This window comes from Sciurus carolinensis, chromosome 11 (genome assembly GCF_902686445.1).
Source record: "Sciurus carolinensis chromosome 11, mSciCar1.2, whole genome shotgun sequence".
NCBI lineage: Eukaryota > Metazoa > Chordata > Mammalia > Rodentia > Sciuridae > Sciurus > Sciurus carolinensis.
In genome coordinates this window covers 44,800,142-44,823,256 of record NC_062223.1, presented here as the reverse complement: position 1 = coordinate 44,823,256, position 23,115 = coordinate 44,800,142, and the positions used below count along the sequence as shown (strand labels likewise).

The 23,115-nt window shown below is 37.7% G+C and overlaps 1 protein-coding gene and 1 long non-coding RNA gene across 2 annotated transcripts in view; one reads left to right on the top strand and one right to left on the bottom strand.

Annotated features, from left to right (window-relative positions):
- Qser1 (glutamine and serine rich 1) overlaps positions 1 to 23,115 on the top strand; it is an 86,048-nt gene that overhangs the window by 20,226 nt on the left and 42,707 nt on the right. The window contains 3 exon segments of the mRNA XM_047517137.1: positions 16,025 to 16,137; positions 16,625 to 16,786; positions 19,339 to 23,031. Coding sequence (XP_047373093.1) covers positions 16,025 to 16,137; positions 16,625 to 16,786; positions 19,339 to 23,031 — 3,968 coding nt within the window.
- The window catches only part of LOC124958748 (uncharacterized), a 66,818-nt gene continuing 65,823 nt past the window's right edge, over positions 22,121 to 23,115 (bottom strand). Inside the window, exon 4 of the long non-coding RNA XR_007103941.1 lies at positions 22,121 to 23,010. This is a non-coding gene — a long non-coding RNA (uncharacterized LOC124958748). The remainder of the gene's footprint in view (positions 23,011 to 23,115) is intronic.

The following is a 23,115-nucleotide window of genomic DNA, read 5'->3' as shown; positions in this document are numbered from 1 at the left end:
AACTTTCAAACCCTAGAGTGTGGCAGAAGGGGATATTATAATTATAATATATATGTAATATGTTTATTAATACTTTTGACTTAGGATTATTGTGTCAGATCTCACTGCAGCATGTGGTACTCCTTTCTTAAAACTTATACTTCTTTTGAGTTTTGGAGACACCAGTTGCTGGTTTTCCTCCCAATTTTCTAATTCAATTTTTTCATTCTTTATGTGGGTTCCTCTTCTATCTGTCCCTTAAATCTCCATTTCATTTAACTGATTATACAGGTAGCAAACTGCGAATAATTTCCTGTCTTCGTTAAATAAGACAGATCCTGTGTATACCTGAGAAAAACAACTTAAAGGAGGAAAAATTTATTTTGGCTCACAGTTTCAGAGGTTTCAGCTTGTGGTTCACTATTACTCTGGTCCTGTAGTGAAGCAGAGCATCATGGCAGAGAAGGCATGGTGGAGCAGAGCTGGTTACCTCATGGCAGCCAGAAAGTAGAGGTGGTGGGGGATAAAGGGACCAGGAGCAAGACATAATCTTCTAGCGTACAACCCCAGTGACCTAGTTCTGCCAAAGAGGCCCTACCTCCTACATTTTTCACCACCTCCCAATAATGCCTCAATGGGTTAACCCATAGATGAGGTCATAACCCTCATGATCACTTCCCAATCACTTCTCAAAGGCCCCCTTCTTTCCGTTGTTGCAGTGGGGACCAAGCCCTCAAACATGAGCCTTTGAGGGACATTCCAGATCCAAACTATAGCAGAGCTGATCCCTGTAATAATTTTGCCCATACTTCTGTGATATCTTAAGTGGGAATAGGAAAGGTTGGGGCTTTAGTTGTAAGGAATTTTGAAGTCCAGATAACATCCTTGAAAGTGGGAAATTAGTATTATTGGTCAATGTATAAAATAATGTCCCCATGACTTCTGTTCTGAGCCCGCTTCTCATGTAATAACGTGCTCTTGAACATTTTTACCAACTTTTGTGACTAAAAAAGCACCTAATTGGTAATAATTTCCAATTTTTAATTTCCTTTTCATATTTCTTTTCTGACTTCTAAGTAGAAGCCATGTTCACTAGCCCTGTTTTGAATATGTCTCATAATATCTCTTATGAGTGTCTCAAACTCAGCAAATCCAAAATTGAACCCTTTCAGCTATGTTCACCCTTGTGGGTAGTTCACTGTGATTCATGATTCATGATTCCTCTGTCTTTCTTTGCAAATTATTGTTGGTCAAATTCTCCCAATTGTATTTTTTAACAGATTTAAAATATCTAACTATTGCCACTGTTTTGTCCTTATAATTTCCTACCTGGATTTGGCAATAGGCTTTGGTTTCCTGATTTGAGGTTTGCTTTGTTCTCCACACTGCTTGTTATCTAAGAGATTGATTCTCTTGACTCTTCACTTTTTTCTTCCCTTCCCTTTCTCCCTTCTCTTCCTTCTCTCTTTCCTGGCCCTCCTGTCCCCTCCCCACCCTCTTTTTTTTTTTTTTTAAATGATGAATATTGAACCTCACAATGCCTTACCCATATACTCTACCATTGAGCTACACCTCTAGTCCCCTCTCTTGCACTTTTTCAAAGTAAACTTGCAGGATCTGAAACTACTAAGAAATGATTTCTAGAATTGAGATCTAAGTATGTGTAGTTTGAAAACACCTACCAGGTGATATGAATGAATACCCCTGGTTAAGAACCATTCTTTGAAGTATAAATTTAATCATTCTTTAATTAAAATACTTTAGATTCCCTTGTAGATGAAATGTGAGATCCTTATTTGGGCATGTAATTTTCTGTAGTTTGGCTCCTGTCTACCTCACATAAATTTAAAATTTTTTTGTGATACTGGGGATCAAACCCAGGGCCTCACACATACCAGGCAAGCCCTCTACCACTGAGCCACGTCTTCTGCCCTTCGTGTCACATATTCAATAGAACCATGTAGAAGAACTTAGCAGTATACTATTGTGCCATCTTAATTTACATTACCAGGTTTTTGTATATGCTGTTTTATTTTCTTGGAATACTGTTTTCTCTCCTTGGACAGTTTTGTCTCTTCCTTTCAATGCTCAGCTGTCATTTCCTGTTATGTTTTTCTATTCTCCTATGTCCTTTTTTATAGCTTTATTTATTTTTATGTGGTACTGAGGATTGAACCCAGTGCCCTCACACGTGCCACAACCCCAGCCTTCCTATGTCTTTATTTCTCTATATTCTAGTCTCTAGCAAAACACTTGGCAGTCAATGAAAATCAGTTGTATAAATGTAGACCTCAACTTTAGGTATAATAATAGTAGTATTAATTGAGCATCCACTATATCCTGATCCTGAGTGCAGTACTGTGCTAAATGCTATATATACTTTATAATTCATTCTAACAACAACCTGATGAAGGTTGTAGGTGTTATTACCCATATTTTACAGTTGAGGAAACTGAGACGTAGTTAGCTCGAGTCACAGGATTTATAGAGAATTTATATATTTGAATCCTGCCATCTATTTGAAAGTCCTTGTCTTTTTGTTGTTGTTGTTTTGTTTTGCTGTTCTGAACCCAGGAGCACTGTACCACTGAGCTACATCCCCCCCCCCTTTTTTTTTTTATTGTAAACAAATGGGATACATGTTGTTTCTCTGTACATGGCGTAAAGGCATACCATTTGTGTAATCATAAATTTACATAGGGTAATGCTGTTTGATTCATTTTGTTATTTTTTTCCCTTCCCCCCCACCTCTTTTTTATTTTTTGTTTTGAGACAGTGTCGCACTAAGTGCTAAACCTAACCTTGAACTTAGATCCTCCTACCTCATCCTCTTGAGTAGCTGTGATTGTAGGTGAGCCCCCTGCTCCTCCCAGCTGCTTTTAACAGCTGTTACCCATTTGCTTCAAGGTTCTTTAGATTACTTACCAAATTCATGATAAAAAATTTCTAATAGGACTGATTATTCTTAGGATACAGTTTTTTGTTTGTAATTCTCAGACAATGATTAGCTAACATAAAATAGTTCTACAGCATATTTTGCCTATAAGTGTAAGTGGGGGAGACATAAGGTAGAACTCCCAATACAAAGTTATTCACTGAATTCACTGTTAATTTCCATATGAATTTTATACTTTATACTAAAGACTGTCATATAATAGGAAGTAAAAATGTTTATCTTTACTCAGAATATTAGAACTACAAAAAACATTAGGCTTTACAATAGGAAAACTAGTGCTCTACAAGATTACATGCTTCGCCCAAGTCTTCTAGCATTTATTTGCAGCATCAGGACTGAACTGTAACTTCTGATTTTGAATACATACTTTTTATCTTATTAACTCTGAAAGTTGATCTAAGACTTAATATTTTCCTATTTATTTATTTTTGTTTGTTTAAGACATTTTCAAAGCTTAAGGAGAATTCTGTTTTTATTATATTCTAGTTTCTAGTAGCTAGATTCTTAACACAAAGAGAAGGAAGTGGTACATCTACTAAAGGCAAAAATCATTCATTCAGTGCTTAAGTAATTTACATGCAAGTACTGACTTGTTTACCTGGGATTTAACGTATTTCATGGAACTTTTACTAATTGACTTTGAAACTTGGAATGCATTTCATTTGTTAAGCATTATAGATATAAGGGTAGAGCTACCCAAGGAGTAGGTTTATACATTATTATCAAAATATAAACCATAAGGTAGCTCATTCTCAATATTATATTTAAAAGCATTTTTCTTATGATCATACACCACCTTCAGTGCATGACTTGCCATTTTTGATGAGATTTTTATTTCAACTTTCTTATCTGCCTTAAAACAGTTTTCTTTCTGGGTCATGGAGGCGCATACCCAGCGACTCAGGAGGCTGAGGTCAGAGGATCGAAAGTTTGAGGCCAGCTTCAGCAGTTTAGTGAGGCCTTAAGCAACTCAACAACCCTGTCTCTAAATAAAAAGGGCTGGGGATGTAACCTCAGTGGTAAAGTGCCTCTGGGTTCAATCCCCAGTACCAAAAAACTTAATTTTGTTTGTTAAAGCAAATTAGCCCTTTGAGTTCCAAGTTTTCACTTTTGTAAATATTTCAACAGAATTGACACAGGTATATTAAAATAGGTAGGGAAGCATAATCTACAGCTTATATATAATTAATATCATCAATATGATTATATTGTAATTATATTGTAATTATTGCAATTATATTCTTCATATTCTATCACATATCATAATTATATATTGTATACTATATTTAAATTTTCATAGGCATTCTACATTTGGAACCATGTGGCAAAATGGGTTAAATGAAAATGCAAAGGAAAAAGTTTCATACTTAAAGTGAACAAGGTAGAAAATGGTAACTAAATAATCTGCTTTTGTTTATTTTGATTTTGAGGAAAAGGTTAAAAAAATTTTTTTTTTCATTTATGTGACAGCAACTGAAGGGAGATAATACTTTCCCCTGCAAAATTCTGACCCTCCTTATCCTCAAGATTGAGGCCATAACCCATTCATGAGTGTGTGAGAAGAGGATGGAAAATGGAAGTTTTATGCTAGGCTGGGACTATGAAGATTGAGGCATATCCCTTAGCTCATTCCTGCTCTCTAGGCCTCAGCTCAGGTAATGGGGGGATGGTAAAAGTCTCCCGTCCCCCATTCAATCAGGCCTTCCAGGTCTTAGGTTGTAGGAAGATCTATGAGCCATAGTAGATCCTGTCTTAAATAAATGTAAATTTATTCAAAGGAGATCATTTATACTGGTATAAGGATTTAGAAACCAAGATCATATTTTGAGGCATGTTTTTCCTAGCAGAATGAAGAAAAAAATCTAGCTTTTGTTTAAAAAACAAACAAACTCAACAAAATTGAGCATCAGACTATTTCAAGGGTTAAACCTTCTGAAATCCACAAATATATTATATACAGATGATATATATATTATATATTATATATATTATATATAATATATATATTATATATTATATACAGATATTTTGGGGGGGAGGCAGTACTGGGGATCCAACCCAGGACCCTCCTGTGTGCTAGGCAAGCACTCTCACTGAGCCTCATCCCGACCCCTTTTTCATTATCTTTTGCAGTACTATTTGATTGAACTCAGGAAGTTCCACGTTAGTCAAGTGTTCTACCACTGAGTCAAACCCCCCAGGACCTTACGTACAGATTTTTAAAAATTATTGTATGGTGTATAGAGATGGGCCAACTATGGGAGATTGAATAATATATGACAAAAGGCATATTTATATACTGCCTTCTTGATATATGCCTTCTTGTAGTTCATGAAAAATAACTAATGATCACTAAAGTTGGACAACTACAATTTTTGATACATAACTCATATACCATATAATTGGCCACTTAAAAGTATATAGCTCAGTAGTATTTAGGATATTCACAGGGTTGTGCAACTGTTACTACTGTCCAATTTTGAAGCAGTTTCTTTGTCCCATAAAGAAACATACTTGGGGTTGGGGAGATAGCTCAGTTGGTAGAGTGCCTGCCTTGTAAGCACCAAGGCCTGGGTTCAATCCCCAGCACCCAAAAAAAAAAAAAAAAAAAAAAAAGAAACATACCTATAAGCCTACCTATATTCTCCCTTATCTTCAGTCCCAGACAGTCCCAGTAACTGTCTCCATGGGTTTGCTTATTCAGGATATTTCATATAAATGGAATTCTATGTGGTCTTCTGTGTTTGATTTCTTTCACTTGTATAATATTTTCCAGGCTTGTCAATTTGTAGGGTCTATCAGTATTTATTCCTTTCAGTGGTTGAATAATAGTCCATTGTATGGCAGTATCACACTTTGTTTATCCATTTGTCAATTGTTGGTCATGTGGACTGTTTCTATTATTTTGACTTTTTGTTTTTGGCAGTACTGGGGATTGCTCCCTGGACCTTGCACATGCTCACTAAGCCCTCTACCACTGAGCTATATAACTCTCACCCTACCTACAATGAACATTCATGTACAAGTTTTTGGTGAACATTTGTTTCAGTTCTCCAGGAGTGAAATGCTAGGCCATATGGTAACTATGTTCAACTTTATAAGAGAAACTTGGGATTTTATTGGTTTTTCTTGATTCAGTAAACTACTGTCGTTTTCCTGAAAGCAAATTTTATATCACAAATAATCTTTCATTGTACTTACAGATAAATTGACCCACAAAATCATATATACATATATATATATTTTCCCCCCTGCAGTGCTGGGAATTGAGCCCAGAGCTCTACCACTGAGCCACATCTCCAGCCCCAAAACATCATAGATAAAATTGTTGAAAGAGGCCAAACGCACTAGTGCAGGCCTGTAATCCCAGCCACTATGGAGGCTGAGGCAAGAGGATCACAAGTTTGAGACCAGCCTCAGCAACTTAGGTAAAGCCCTGTCTCAGAATTTTTAAAAAGTAAGAGTGCTGGGGAACTGAGGATGTTATTCAGTGGTAGAGTGCCTCTAAGTTTCAATCCCAGTTACTGCAAAATAGGGTTGATGATGTATCTCAATAGTAGAACACCCCTGGGTTCAATCCCTCATACCAAAAGAATGGACCAAAGGAATTGTTGGGGGTATTTCTCAACAGCATCTCTTGTATTGCTCTCTTTGTAACTCGGTGTAGAATTCTTAATTTGGGTTCCATAATTGAACTCATTGCATGATGACTCGTAGGTTTCAACCTGGATTGAAAACCCTCAGGCAGTACCTAAAATTAATAGAAGTCTTGAGTTATTAATATTTTTATTATCACAGACTGACCTACTGATTAAATCTTTCATTTTTGAGTCTCCAGCCCTTAGTAGGATGATTGGTAATTGATAGACACTCAGTGAATGTTTGAAAGATGATTGAACTCTAACTCAAAGGTGATTTCTTTTCTGAAACTGAGTACACACTATTTATGAGTAACCTACTAAGTGCCGGATACTATTCTTCAAGCTGGGAATCTAGCATTAAAAGACCTTTTCCACGTGGAATTTACATTTTAGTGGATAATAAGCAAACTAGTAAATATATGGTATGCTGAGTGTTTACTGGTAACTGTAGAGAAAAAGAGGACTAGGGAATGTGGAAAAAGAAGATAGAAGGAAGATAGATGTTATTTTATATGAGGCGGATCAGGTCAAGTCTGAGCAGAGACCTAAGGAGAAATGAGGTAGTGAACCAGCTTTGAGTTTGAGGGATGACAGACACCTGTGTAGCTGGAATCGAAAACTGGGGTAGCATACCTTTACCTGTAATTCCAACCACTGGGAAGGCTGAGGTTAGGAGGATCTCTTGAGCTTAAGAATTCAAGGCCACTTTGGGCAACAACATATTGCAGTGCCCATCTCAGAAAAAATGAGTAAGGAAGAAATATATCAGGAGATACAGAGGTATAGACGGGCAGCAGATAGATCATTTAGTGCATTGAGGGCCAAAGAAAGAAGTTTGGCTTTTACTTGGAGTGAGATGGGAATCATTTGGAAGTTTGAGCAGTGGACTTTCATGATTTGATTTCACTTTTCAAGGGGATGACTCAGGATGAGGATGTAGACTGGACAGGGCAAGAGCAGAGGCAAAGAGAGGAACTAGGAGGTATGATTATTCCTTGCCTGTTAAATGATTGGAGTTAGCATAGACTTATAAGGAATATCCCTCCACAACAAAAAAACGCTGTTCTTTTCAAATTATATTATCATCTTAATTCTTTCTTAGGAAGTTTTGTTCAAGTTTAGTATAGCTTACTTATTTTGGTGTGTACATGGGGGGTTTTGCTGGGGCTCAAACTCAGGGCCTTACATGTACTAGGCAAATACTCTACCACTGAGCCACACCCCCCTGCCCTTAGCATAGCTTACATTAAAAAAAAAAGTAGACTTTATTTTTTTAATATTTTTATTTGTAGATGGACACAATATCTTTATTTTTATGTGGTGCTGGCGAATGAACCCAGTGTCTCACACATGCTAGGCAGTGCTCTACCACTGAGCCACAACTCCAGCCCTAGATTTTATTTTTAAGAACTATTTTGGATTTACAAAAAAAAGACGAACGAGAGGTGCTGGGGAGACAGCTCAGTCGGTAAAGTGCTTGCCTTGTAAGCACAAGGCCCTGGGTTCAATCCCCAGCACCCAAAAAAAAAAAAAAAAAAAAAAAAAAAAAAGATGAAAGAGGCCCATATTCCCATTCACTGAGTTTCCCCTATCATTCCCATCTTATAAAAGCACTGCTTATGTTATAATTAATGAACCAAAATTGAGGCATTAATTATTAATTAAAGTTCATAATTTGGTATGTCTTATAGTTTTTACTTAATGACTTTTTCTGTCTACCCAGGGATACCACATTTAATTTATTTATCTTCTCTAGTCTGTGACTGTTTCTTAGACTTTCCTTGGTTTTGATGACCTTTGTTTGAGGAGTACTGGTGGAGTATTTTGTAGGATGCCCTTTTGTTGTTATTTTGGTGGTTGTTGCTAGGGATCAAATTCAAGGTCTTAGTGCATAAGCTGTACCCCCAGCCCCAGGAAGCCCTGCTTGTGGAATTTGACTAGTGTTTTTTCTTATAGTTAGACTGGAGTTATAGGTTTTGAGAGGGAGACTACAAAAGGAAAATGACTTTTGTTTTGTTTTTGTGTTTTTGAGGTGTGGTAGGTTTTTCTCAAACTCCTGGGATAAAGCAGTCTCCTGAGTAGCTGGGACTACAGGCATGTGCCATCACACTCTGCTCAAAGTCATTTTTATCATGTCATATCCAGGGTACATACTATTCAAGCTGGAGTTGCACCTCTGTGGTAGAGGGTAGAGTGTAAGCTTAGCATGAATGAGGCCCTGGGTTCAGTCCCTAACACTCCCTCTTCCCAAAAGTACATACTAGCAAAATGATTTATCCCTGTGAGTAGGTGAAAGGCAGGTGATGGGCAGGCAAGAGACAGGCAGACGGGCAAATGGCAGATGATAGGTGGCAGTCAGTGAAGAGTCTGCACTCAAAAAGTAGTCGATATGCTGGCAGACTGCAAGTGACCCCAGTGGACCAATGGGATAAACAGCAGGGGATCCATAAGCAGCAAAGACTGCCTCACAGAGAAAGATTTCCTCTGCTTGAAACCCAAGTTATGGAGCCAAGGAACACAGCCTCCCTCTAGTCTGCCATCTTGGATCTCCTGATTTATCCCTGTGGTTGCTTACCTTCATTACCTAACTGAGGTAGTATTTCTCAGGTTTCCATACTATAGAATTATTTTTTTCCCCATTCAGTACCGTACTCTTTGAAGGACGTTACAGTGTATAGTACACAATTAAGGACTGGGTGAGTTACAGTACCATTCCTTGAAGGTAGAGTATATACATAAATTGTGTGGAATTCTTCAAGGGACTCCTCCCCATTTATTTATTTATTCAGTTATTTAATAGATCCACATAGCCTCATGGGTATATATTTTGTATTTTACACTTTGAATTATAATACAATACCATTTTATTTTGTTGCTCAAAATATTCTAACTTTGGTCATTGGGAGATTTTTTTGTCTTTGTTTTTGTTTTTTGGTTAACGTAGGGGCACTTTACCACTAAGCTACATCCCTAGCCCTTTTCATTTTTTATTTTGAGAAAGGGTCTCACTAAGCTGCTTATAAGGTCCTAATCTTGGGACTGGGGAGATAGCTCAGTCGGTAGAGTGCTTGCCTTGCAAGCACAAGGCCCTGGGTTCGATACCCAGCACCCCAAAAAAAAAAAAAGGTCCTAAACTGGCCTGGAACTTGTGACCTTCTTGTCTCAACCTCCTGAGTCACTAAGATTACAGGCTATTGGAAGATTTTTAAATTGACTTCTGAGTCCCTTTAACATAAATATATGTGCTTGCTGATTTCCTTCTTCCCTTCCACTCTCCTGTTTGTTTCCTTTTTGGAGCCCTTCTTTACTTTTTGGTTCTGTATGATGCTGCAGGCTCCTCTCATATATTTCCTGCCCTAGTACTAGAAGCAGACATTTCTCCAAAATGCCCCATTCCTTTTTCTCAGAGAATATTAGAGACTGAATTTGAGTACTAAGTGTATTCTTTGTTACTAGAGAATCCTTGCTTTAAGGCTCTGTCATCTAACAGAATAAGGACATAATATGTGTGTTACCTTTGCCTTAATGTGGAGTGTGCTAGGAATGATAATTTGAAAAGTAGATAAAATGATAGTATTTTTAAAATAACTTGGATACTTGTTTTTTTGTTAAAAAAAAGAATTATAAATTTCACTAAACATTAGTATTAAAAAAGTGAAGTTTTACTCCTACCTCACATCATATACAAAACAACTCAAAATTGATCATAATGTAATAGATGTAAAAGCTAAACTTATAAAACACTTAGAGAAATTATAGGTATCAATCTTTATGACCTTGGGTTGAATAATGATTTCTTAGATACACTATCAAAAAAACATGAGTGTCAAAAGAAAAAGAGTAAGTTGGACTTTATCAAAATTAAAAAATGTGTGTGCTACCTAGGCACAATGGCACATGCCTACTCAGGAAGCTGAGGTAGGAGGATTACAAGTTTGAGGCCAGCCTGCGCAACTTAATGAAATTTTGTCTCAAAATAATAATAAAAAGGTCTGGGAATGTAGCTCAGTGGTAGAACACCCCTGGGTTCAGTTCCCAGTAGTGTGGGGGGAAATTTATGCTGCAAATGATATAAAAAGAAAGTAAAATGAAACCCACAGAAAGGAAAACAATATTTAAAAATCATAAATATATTTACCAGGGACTTATATCTGTCATATGTTCAGAACTCTTACACTTCAATAATAAAACAAACAATGCTCTTAAAACATGGGCAAAGCATCTCAGTAGATTTTTGCCAAGGATAAAGAAAATAGACAAATGGTAAGTAATTGCAAAGATGTTCAACATCATTAAGTAAAGGCAAATCAAAACCACGACGAAGCTAGGTGTGGTTGTGAGTGCCTATAATCCTGGCTGCTTAATAGACTGAGTCAGGAGGATTGCAAGTTCAAGGCCTCCTGGGTAACTTCGCGATTCCCTGTCTCAAAGTAAAAAACTAAAAGGATTGGTGATATAGCAGTGGTGGAGCACTCCTGGGTCAATCTCTAGTATCTGCCCCTCAATTTTATTTTATTATTATTATTATTTTTTTTTAATATAATCTGGTAAGCTAACTAAAATTTATATGAGAATACCTGGAATAACCTTGTTTGTTATGTGGTGCTGGGGATTGAGCTGAGAGGACCTTGCACATGGTAGGCAAGTACCATGTGCTACCATTGAGCTACAGCCCTGGCCCAAAACAGTTTTGAAAAAGAACAAAGTTAAAAGATTTGCATTACTGAATTAAAGACTTATAAAGTATTTTAGTCAGCCTTTTCGCTGCTGTGTCTATATGATCTGACCAGCACAATTATAGAGGAGGAAGGGTTTATTGAGGGCTCACAGTTTCAGAGGTCTTATTAGTCCATAGAAGGCAGGTTCCATTCCTCAGGGCTCAAGGTGAGGCAGAACATCATGGCGGGAGATAGCAGAGGGAACAGCTTGCTTCTTCAAGAAGCAGAGAGAGAGAGACTCTGCTCTCCAGATACAAAATATATACCCCAAAACCAGGGCCCAATTTCCAGTCTCATCCAGCCACCCCCTACCGCTTTAATTAATCCCAATCAGGGATTAATTCACTGATTGGGTTAAGACTTACAACCCAATCATTTCTCCTCTGAACCTTCCTGCAGTGTCTCACGTGTGAGCTTTTGGCGGACACCTCACATCCAAAGCATAACACAAAGCTACAGTTATCAAACTCTGTTATATGAACAGGCTTGTTAGTCACTATAACAGAATATTCAAGAAATATACGGTTAGTTGGTTTTTGACAGAGGTACCAAGACAATTCAGTGGGTAAAGAATAGAATATACAGGGCTGGGGAGATAGCTCAGTCGGTAGAGTGCTTGCCTTCAAGCACAAGGCCCTGAGTTCGATCGCCAGCACCGCAAAAAAAAAAAAAAAGAATTGAATATATAGTCAGTATATATTACAGGTGTGGTGGCCCACACCTGTAATTCTAGCACCTCAGTTGGTGAGACCTTCAGCAATTTAGTGACACCCTCCTTCAAAAATAGAAAGAACTCGGGGTGTAGTTTAGTGTAGCATCCCTGATCCAAATTCCAAGTTTTTTTTTTCTTTTTCTTTTTCTTTTTTTCCTTGATGGTACTGGGAAGTTAACCCAGGGACACTTTTCCTCTGAGCTACACCTTTTTATTTTCTATTTTGAGACAGAGTCCCACCAAGTTGCCCAGGCTGGCCTTGAATTTATAGTCCTGCTCTCTTTGCCTCCTTAGAACTGGAATTACAGACATGTGCCACTGGTGCCCAGCTCAAAATTCAAGGTTTTGGGCACTGAGGTTGTAAGGCAGTTTGGGACCCCGGCGATAGCCACCGCTGCGCGATCCCGCTGAACTGCCGCCTGCTCGCTCGGCTCGCCAATAGCTCCCAGAAAAATGCACCGCAGACAGGAGGTCTCACGCAAGAGACTTTATTATGCGGACAACTAACAGTCCGCTCAGGGTGAAAAGAAAGGAAAAAAGAGAGAGATGGTGTGTGGCTTCTCCCAGACTCCCAGATATTGGAACCTCGCAGGCTGGAAGGAACCAATAGCGGAGGAGAATACTTGCAAGCTGACTGATGAACCAGTAGCTATTTAGCATGTTAGGACGTAATGTGGGAAGCAGGAAAGTGGTGGCAGTGTAAGCCAGAAATTCCTCTAACGTAAGAGGTGGGCAGAGCGCAGATTGACAAGTGGTTGGGAGGCGGAGTATGGACTTTATATTACAGAGGTGACTCAACAACTTGAAGATTTTGGAACATTCAGATTTCAGATTTTCAAATTACCATGTTCTATCTGTAAAGTCTATGTAGATATTTCAAAATTCAAGAAATAAATTTTGTTTTTGTTGCTAGGGATTAAATCCAGGGCCTGATGTATGCTAAACACATCCTCTACCACTGAGCTACTGCACCCCTGTCCCCTCTCTTAGAAACTCTGAAATCTGAAACACTTCTGGTTCCAAACATTTTGGATTAATGGTACTCAAGCTATACCATAAATCTTCTCGAAGAAAGCACAAGACAAAATGAGACCTTGGTTTAGGGGAAGAATTTTTTAGCTTTAATACTAAAAGTACAATTAAGTACATAAAAGTACAATTAAAATTTCATCAAAATTAAGAATCGTTCTTTCAAAGATATTGTGAGAATGAAAACTATAGTCTGGGAGAAAATATTTGTAAAACATTTATCTGCCAAGGACTTGGGTTATAGAATATGTAAGCAACTTCCGAAACTCGGTAAGAGAACAACCTAATAAGAATGGGCAGGGACTGGGGCTACAGCTCAGTGGCAGAGCGCTTGCCTAGCATGTGTGAGGTACTGGGTTCCATCCTTAGCACCACATAAAAATAAACAAATAAAGGCATTCTGTCCATCTGCAACTATAAAAAAATTTTTTGGACTTGAAAGTGGACTTGAAAGGCCAGAGTAAAACTAGGGCTAAGGAAGTTACAGTTATTAAAGCATTACTGCCACTAAAATGCTAAAGACTTTGCTTCGAGACAGTAATTATGAAATATGGCTTGAGGGCATCTCAGGAGTTGGCAAGACCACAACCATCTAAAATTCAAGGGAGTAAAGATGAAAATTCTCTCGAGAAGAGACCAGTGAAGCACCCTTCTTGCACAAGGGGTCCTAGAAGTTTTTTCAATGTGCTCAGCCACCCAGACACTCAGAGGCTGCTGCAGCCAGGGTCCCTGGAACCTGGGCTGCTGTTCAAGATGGTGGCAGAACTTGGTGTCAACCACATCGTGCCAGTTCTGTGGGAATACAGGCTGCTGGAATTAGGGGTTCATGGGGACTTCCACCAAATTTTCAAAGGAAGGCCTGGAAAGCCAGGCAAAGTGCAGTAGGGTCAGAGTCCCTGCAGGTACGCCCTGAGAAGTCAAAGCGTGGAGATGTGAGGAGGATGCTGAAGCTGCAGTGGAGACCACCAAGATTAAGAAATGCCAGTAATGTGGGACATCATCCTAGGAAAGCTGTAGGAATCAAGAAGTGACAAACCAACAGAAAGGCCACTTGGGCTACAACAAACAAGGCCACAGGGGCAGAGCTACACAAGCCCTTTAGTGAAGACATCATGCCATGTGCTCCAGATGCTGAATGTGGAGTTATAGGACTTGTTTGCCCAGCTGGATTTCAGTCTTACTTTGGTCCTATCCTTTCTATGCCCCTTTTTTTGTGAATGGAAATATTTATTCCACACCATTATATAGTGGATACTTGTAAATTGCTTTGAATTTTATAGGCGCTCACAGTGTGAGATTGCCTTGAGCCTCAGAGAAGACTTTGGACTTGAACACACTTAGAACTGTTGAGACTATGGAGATTCTTGGAAATGAACTAAATGTATTTTGCATTGTCAGATAACTGTGAACTTTTGGGGGCCGGGCGGAATGTTATGGTTTGAATGTGAGATGCCTCCCAAAAGCTTACGTGTGAGATAATGCAAGAAGGTTCAGAGGAGAAATGATTGGGTTGTAAGAGTCTTATACCTGATAGGGATTAACTGAGTGATAACTGAAGTGGTAGGGTATGGCTGGAGGAGGCAGGAAATTTGTCCAGACAAATCCAGAATTTGGTATATTTTACAGTTCACTTGACCTGAATTCCTTACAAAAGAAGTCACTGTCATAAAGTCAAGACAAAAGGAATGTGAGATTAGGGGCAGGGTGGAGCTCCTGACCCTAACTAAACCAAATTGAGTTCTTTAACTTTGATTAGATCATTATTAGAAAGGGTTAAAAATTCCAGATCATTGGACAACAATTGAGAAAATTGGAATATGACAATTGTATTACATGATTACTGAATTTATGTTAGATCTCTTCAGGTCTAATCATGTTTGGTTGTTTAAGAGAATGTCTTTATTCTTAGGAGATATAGCTGAAATATTTAGAGATGCAGCACCATGGTGTCTTTCAGTTATTTTCAAATGGTTAGAGAGAGAGAAAGTGCATAATTTGTCTAAGAGACAAAATGTTAACAGTTGACAAATCTTTATTGTGGGAATATAGGTATTCATTGTATTGTTTTGAATTTTGTTGGTTTAAAATGTTGAAAGTAAAAACAAAAAGTGGGAAAATCTTGTTCTGAATTGCTCTCAGAATATTTGAGTTCAATTTTCTGGGTGAGTTATTGGGAAATAATATTAATTTTTTATTTGAACTATCTGATGATCCATAGAATGTTAGAACTAAAGAGTTTTTTGAGATTATTTTCTTTGGTTCCTTTTTCATACAGATGAGGAGAAATTAGTCTGACAATAATTGAATCACTTATATAAATCACACTATAATCCAGAGAGTTTGGACAGTGAATTAGGTTCTCCTGGTTTCCAGATGTTCCTCTTTGCACTGTATCATGTTACCTCTCCTAGTAAAAGCTGTTCAGAATAAAGTTGAATTAAGGAAAATGCTATGCATCAATCTTCTCTGTAGTAAATTTTCAGTTTATTTTTCCCATGTGACAGTATTATCAGATTATATTTGATGTACTTATCTACAGACTAGGAATTTGGTCAAAGATTTCTACTACTTTTTGTTGTTGTTGTTTGTTTTTTCTAGTTCCAGGTGCTTCTTGGCTGAGACAATGTCTTCTGTGTTTTGGGAAGGAAGGGGTTGACCCCAGGGCTCCTTTACCACTCAGCCACATCCCTAACCCTTTCCTTTTCCTTTTCCTTTTCCTTCCTTCCTCCCTGGCTTCCTTCCTTCAACAGGTTCTCACTAAAGGCTGCCCTCAAACTTGCAATCCTCCTTTAACCTCCCAAGTCACTGGGCTTACAAGTATGCACCACCACTGCTGGCCAACTTTTATGACTTTTAATAGTTGTTCTAGAAATTTGTTGATGGTATGGTTTGAACTCTGTTTTTGGTTACTGATTATTTTATTGGTGTGTTGTAATTATACTTAACAGTGGGATTCATTGTGTGGTTACTGATTTTTAATATCCTCTAGTTTAAGTTATGAAGAAGGACATCCCTCAGAGTCTGAAACAGATCTCCTTCAGAGACAGACGTTTGTAGCCTCTCATCAGATTCCTGGATATGCCGCCACACCTCAACCAACTGGTAACAGTTCTATTGTGAAATATACTATGAATCTGTATACATTTAGTGAATAAGAAGAAAAATCATTTTTCTCTTTTGGGTTATAAATATAATGTGTATGGGAAATACCGGGGAAGTGTTAAAATGAAAATGACATTAAAAGCTAAATAATTAATAGATTGAGACATCTTTTTTGCATCTTTAGGGACTTAAAATTATGAATATGCTTGGTCAAATTAGTACTTGCATACTAGTGGGTGAATAGCTCAGCCTGAAGAGCGCTTGCCGAGTGTGTGCACAGACCCAGGGTTCGAATCCCCAGCACCTCGGAAGAAAGCAAAGAGCGAAAAGCTCTTCTGAGCATGCCAATACTTGCTTACTATTTGAAAGTAAAACAGTTTAGGATTATAGAATTATTTTAACTCAATTTTCAGAAATAGAGTGGGGATAGAATTTTATTTAAAGTATTTATTTTTACTCGGGGATTTATTTTATCCTTTATTTGTAGGTCTTTCAGGAATATTTGATACTAGCGTGAACAGTGCCAGCACTAACACTAAGGAATCTTCCGTGATGAATTTTCTCTCCACTGTTGAGTCCCGAACTGCTCAGGCTGCTTCTTCAGGAACTACTCTTTTACCACAATTCAGGGCTCCATCCTGGCAGACAGGTGATTCTTTTTTGAAGTCCTCTAAAAATAACTGGTCAAAATACATTTCTGCAGTCCTATCATTATGGTAATGTGCCTGAGAGTGATATTAATTATTGAATTCCAAAGGCTTTTAAAACGTGGAATTTTTTTTTTATAATTTTAAGGTGTATAAAATTCAAGAATTGTAAGCTGAAATTCAGTTTTAGCACTCTGAAAACCAGCAAGCTCATATTGAAGGGTTGGTAATCATTAAAGATAAACTCTAATGTAAAGTTTGTATTTGGCAGATTAAGTAAGTACTTGTCTATTTGAGAGGAGCAAAGGTTAAATTTCAATTATTTTAATGTCTTCTGACTGGGTATGTAGTACAGTAAAATATTAATCTTAGGACTCATTTTGTCATTAGTATTCTATAAAGTTGTCCTTAATCAAACAGATCAAATCATCACTTAATAAAGACATTATAAGTTTGGAGGAAGGGTTGTAGTTCAGTGTTAAGATCACTTGCCTTTTATACTTGAAGCCTTGGGCTTAGTCCCAGCACCTTAAAAAAATTCAAAAGCTTTACAAGTTGATAATAAGTTGTACCCATTTCCTTCCTTTCTCCCTGTTGTTCTCCTTCTTCTTCTCTTTCTCCCTTTCTTCTTTCATTTCTTTTTTTTTTTTTTTTTTTTTTTGATACTGGGGTTTAAACGCAGGGGCAGTTTATTACTGTGCTATATCTGCCATCCTTTGTTGGTCTTCTTTTGAGGCGGGGTCTCACTAAGTTGCTGAGGGTCTTAAATAAGTTTCCCAGGCTGGCCTCCAATGGGAGTGCCTCCTGAGACACTGGATTTATAGGCAGGTGCCACTGTACCCAGCTTATTGTACTCATTTGTAACAATAATTGTAAGGCCTACATGAACTTTTTCTTTATTTGATTTTTTAATTTCAATTTTCAACATCTCAAAAATTATTCGTATATTTTTATTTTTGGTAGGATGACATGAAATTTTTTGGGAGAGGTTGTTTTGTTTTAAAGAAATGTCATTGTATTTAAGAGTTTTGTTTGTTTTGCAGTATTGAGGGTTGAGCTCAGAGCCATGTGCATGATAGGCAAGTGCTGTACCACTGAGCTATGCCACTAACCCTGAGAAGATACTTTTAAATAATGGCTCATTCTTATATAAATCCCACTAATAGAGCTCCTTACCATACCTAGCAACACTTTTTTCCTGCTTCTAAAGGAATCATTAATGATTTAGTATAAGATAGAACAATATTTGAAAAACATGGCTTCAGTTTTTCCTTCCAGAAATAATTTTCTTCCTTCCTTTCTTCTTTTTTTTTTTTTTTGGCAGTGGTAACTGGTGGGGAACTGGGATTGAAGCCTTGACCCTACCTCCCCTGCCCTCCCCGCTTTTTTCTTTATTTTTCTTTATTCATTTCTTTGGTGGGGGATGAGTACCAAGAATTGAACTCAGGCACTCAACCACTGAGCCACATCCCCAGCCCTATTTTGTATTTTATTTAGAGGCAGGGTCTCACTGAGTTGCTTAGCACCTCACTTTTGCCAAGGCTACTTTGAACTTGCGATCCTCCTGAGCCGCTGGGATTACAGGCGTGCGCCACTGTGCCCAGCTTTAATTTTATTTTGAGATAGGATGTTGCTTAGTTGGCCAGGCTAACTTATGATCCTCAACCTACCTAGTTCATGCTATAGTAGTTCCACTTTTTTTAGAGAGAAAGTAATAGCTTGGTATTTATTCTTCTTGACTATCTATGTCAAACCATATATTTCTACCTAATCAATATTTATTATTAAGATATGAATAATTTTTTTTGTAGGTTTTGGTTTTTATACTTATTATAAACACTATAGTAAATAGCTTGTACAAATATCTTGGTGTCTAGTTATTTTCATGGAATAATTTTTAGAAATGGAACTTGGGAATTAAAAGGGTGTATCCTTTTGCTGTGTGTGGCTAGAATGCTGCCCTGAAATGTTAACAATCTAGTGACAATATTAATATCAGATCAGTCTTGCATTTATAATTATCCATCTATTGTTACTGGGAAGTCTGTTGTTATTTTAGGAAGTCAACCTTGAAATGCAAGAGATTTTTTTAAATGAATATATTTTGGCAAAATAACCTTTTTGATGTTAACTTCACTGTTATTTTTAGATTGATTTATCATGTTGGATATAGGCAGTTTAGTGTTGATTTTCAGTTTTACATTTTGTACATTTTTATTTGTTGGTATTGTGCATTGGGAACTCAAGGTAAGTTAATCACTATTGATTACTTACTTTTTACTGGTTTCTTAATTTTAATATGGCCTTGTCCAACTATATTCTATTACCATTATAGATATGAATTGCTGATATATTTAGAAGATTGTTTTTGCTTTAAGAAAGTGAACTATTTTAAAATATAATTTTCAATATTTATATAGAGAACTGCTTTATCAGACTTTTAGCCTTACAGATATTTTGTGGGTTAAGGGTTATATAATTCACTTCTATGAAAGCATTTATTTATTTATTTGTTCTATAACTGCATAAAAATCTTTCTGCTTTCTCTTCATAGGTATGCATTCCTCAGCAGCAACTGAGCTGTTTGTTACTGGACCTTTGCCAACCACTGGAACTCTTCCACCACCTGCCCCTTCTGCTTATCAGCATCCTACCACCTTTAGCAATAGAAACTTTGCCACCACCTCACCTTTGGTGCTTCAGGATTCAACTTTTAACACTACAGCAAATGGAATATTAAATCCTCATGACCCTTTGCTGCAAATTAAGACTTCCCAAGGAACTGTTCCAACTGCTTTGGCATTTGAACGCCTGGGCAGTTCTGCATTAAGTAACAGCATACCACCTCAGTCTTCAACATATCGCTCGGCTCAAGAGTCTGCACCCCATCTTTTACAACCTCAGTTTAGTTTGTTGCCTTCAGCACTTGGGGGAGCCCAGCAGACTCCTCAAGCCTACAATTCAACTCTCTTCACTAATTCTACTGCTTCCATTGAAAGAGCTCTTCTTCGAGAATGTAGTGTTATTAAACACCATCAGCGGCCTTCAGGTACCCAGTCTATTCAGGCACAACTGACTGGTTCACAGCATTCCTTACATAGTTACCTATCAAATACAAATGTAGTTAGCTTTCAGGAAACAACTAGGCAGTCATCCTTATCCTGTAGCCCAATTGGAGATTCTACTCAGGTGAGCAATGGAGGATTGCAACAGAAGACCCCACAGGTCTCTGTGGAACTTGCTCAGTCTTACTCATCTGCAATTCCATCATCAGGGTATGCTGCTTCTACTACAACAGTAAATAACTGTTCTACAAAACAACCACTAACATCAACTAAGATCCCAAAACCTCAAAGTGTAATTCCTCCTGTGCAAACACTAAGCTATGCCAAACCTTTACATAACCAGAGTTCTGTAATATCAGGTCAAGCACAGATTTATTCTACAGCGCAGCTACCAAGCCTGTTATCAGTTAGTCAGTCCCAAAATTATGGTTTAGTACAGCCACACAATGCACCATCTATTGTTCATTCACAGGTTTATAGGTCCAGCAAAGTGGAGAAATTGCCATCCTTGTATAAAACATTGACTTTTTCTGGGTCTTCTCAGCCTATAACTTCTGAAAGTCAAACACTCAGTTATTCATCCAATCAGCAAGAAGTATTATCTTCAGTTACAAATGAGAATTACCCTGATCATACAAGAGATCTGTCTTCAGTTAGTCAGTCTCAAAGTTATTCATCTAGTCACTCTCAGGGTTTATCACCAGGTAGCCAGACACAGGTTAGTTATTCATCTCAATCACAAGTGTTGTCAGTTGTTAGTCCTTCAGAAAGCTATGCTTCAGGGCAGTCCCTGACATTAACAGCCCCATCTCTTTCTTACTCTTCTGCCTCTCGGGCTCAGAAATTGCCAGACTCTAACTCAACCCAGAATTATATTTCCATTCATTCTTCTCAAAATGCTCAGACTCAAGGGTCATCATCTCCCCAGTCCCAGAAATTTTTGCCTGCTATTCAGTCATCATCTTTTGCATCCTCTACTCATTGTCGGACATTACAAAATAATATACCTTCCCCAGATCCAAAGTCTTATGCTGAAAGAAAACTTGACTCAAATGTGTATACATCTTCAAAGCAAGAAGATGATTTTCCAATTCAAGAGTTACAAGCATTGCAGCCACAGACATCTCTAGAGACATCAACGCAAAGGCTATCTGATGGGGAAATGAATGCTCAAGAATCAACTTACAAGGTATCAAAGGCAGATGACAGATATTCTCAGAGTGTAATCAGAAGTAATTGCCATCTTGAAGATCAAGTTGTTGGGATTACTCCACAAGGGTCAAAAAAAGAAGAAAACTTGGTTGGTTCAGTGACACAACTTAACCAGCAAATTGGCCAAGCCAATAATGCAGCAACCCTTGATCTTAAGAAAACTGATTTAATGCAAACTCCACAAATAAGGCTGAATGCTAAAGACCTAAGCCAACAGCATTCTCTTATACATAAGGTTCATGAAGCCAAGGTCCAGGAACAGCATGATCAAATAATTAATGCATCTCAGATTCAAATTCCAAATCATGCTTTAGGACATGGCCATCAGGCATCTCTTCCTAATACACAGCTTCTTTTGGATTCTGCATGTGATTTACAGATTCTTCAACAGTCAATACTGCAGGCAGGTTTAGGACAAGTAAAGGCATCTTTACAAGTTCAACGTGTCCAAAGTCCTCAACAAGTAGTGAATCCTTTCCTACAAATGGATGGTCATATTATTCAGAGCAATGGTGATCATTCTCAACAGCAGATCCATCCTCAAAATTCCGAAATTATGAAAATGGACCTCTCTGAATCCTCAAAACCATTACAGCATCTTCCAACAAAGGGCCATTTCAGTGAAACAAATCAACATGATTCAAAGAATCAGTTTGTTTCTCTTGGATCAATATGTTTTCCAGAGGCAATGCTTCTCAGTGATGAAAGAAATATTTTATCAAATGTAGATGATATCTTAGCAGCTACAGCAGCAGCTTGTGGAGTTACACCTTCTGATTTTCCAAAGTCAGCTTCAAGTGAAAGCATGCAGGCTGTTGAAGGTGGTGATTCTAAATCTCATTTTCAGCCAACATTAGATGTCAGTCATGTGACTTCAGATTTTAACTCTATAACAGCTACAGTAGGAAAACCACAGAATATAGATGAAATTTCTTTAAATGGGAATCAGGTTACTGTAAACCTTTCATCCATACCTACCCTTCAGTCAAAAATGACTCTTGATCAACAGCATGTTGAAACACCTGGTCAAAATACACCAACTAAAGTAACTTCAGCGGTAATTGGACCAAGTCATGAAGTCCAGGAGCAAAACTCTGGCCCATTCAAGAAACAGTCTGCTACCAATCATGAATCTGAAGAAGACAGTGAAGTTCCTGTTGATAATACATTAAATAATAACAGAAACCAAGAGTTTGTTGCTAGTAGTAGAAGCATAAGTGGAGAAAGTGCTACATCAGAGAGTGAATTTACTTTAAGTGCTGATGATAGTAATGTATCAGTGAACCCCACAAGAAGTGCACTTGCACTGTTGGCCATGGCCCAACCTGGGGATCCAATCAGTGTGAAGACTGAAGAAGAAAACCAAGATCTAATTCATTTTAACCTTCCAAAGAAAAAAGCTAAAGGAAAAGGACAAATTAAAGATGAAGACAACAATAATCAGAAACATCTGAAAAGACCTTCCCAAGGCAAACGCCAGAATCCCATGGGAACAGATATATATTTACCATATACTCCTCCTTCCTTGGAAAGCTGCCATGATGGTTATCAGCATCAAGAAAAAATGAGACAGAAGATCAAAGAAGTAGAGGAAAAACAGCCAGAAGTCAAAACAGGATTTATTGCTTCTTTCTTAGATTTTCTGAAATCTGGGCCCAAGCAACAGTTTTCCACTCTTGCTGTTCGAATGCCTAACAGGACCAGACGACCAGGAACCCAGATTGTTCGTACATTTTGTCCCCCACCACTTCCAAAGACTTCATCTACAGTACCCGCACCTTTAGTGTCTGAAACTGGAGGCAATAATAGTCCATCAGAAAAAGCTGATAACAAACTTAAAAACTTGGAACATTTATCTTCATTTTCTTCTGATGAAGAAGATCCTGCTGTATGCAGTCATGATGTTTATAAAAACATCTCTACTCCCTTAAATGCATTGGATGCAGATTCTGATAAAAAGAAGAAAACAGGTAAAGTTTTAAATATTCACAATTAAGACTTTCTACTATTAGTTTTCTGGCTATAACCTGCCTTTTTAAGTTTTTTTGTTAGGT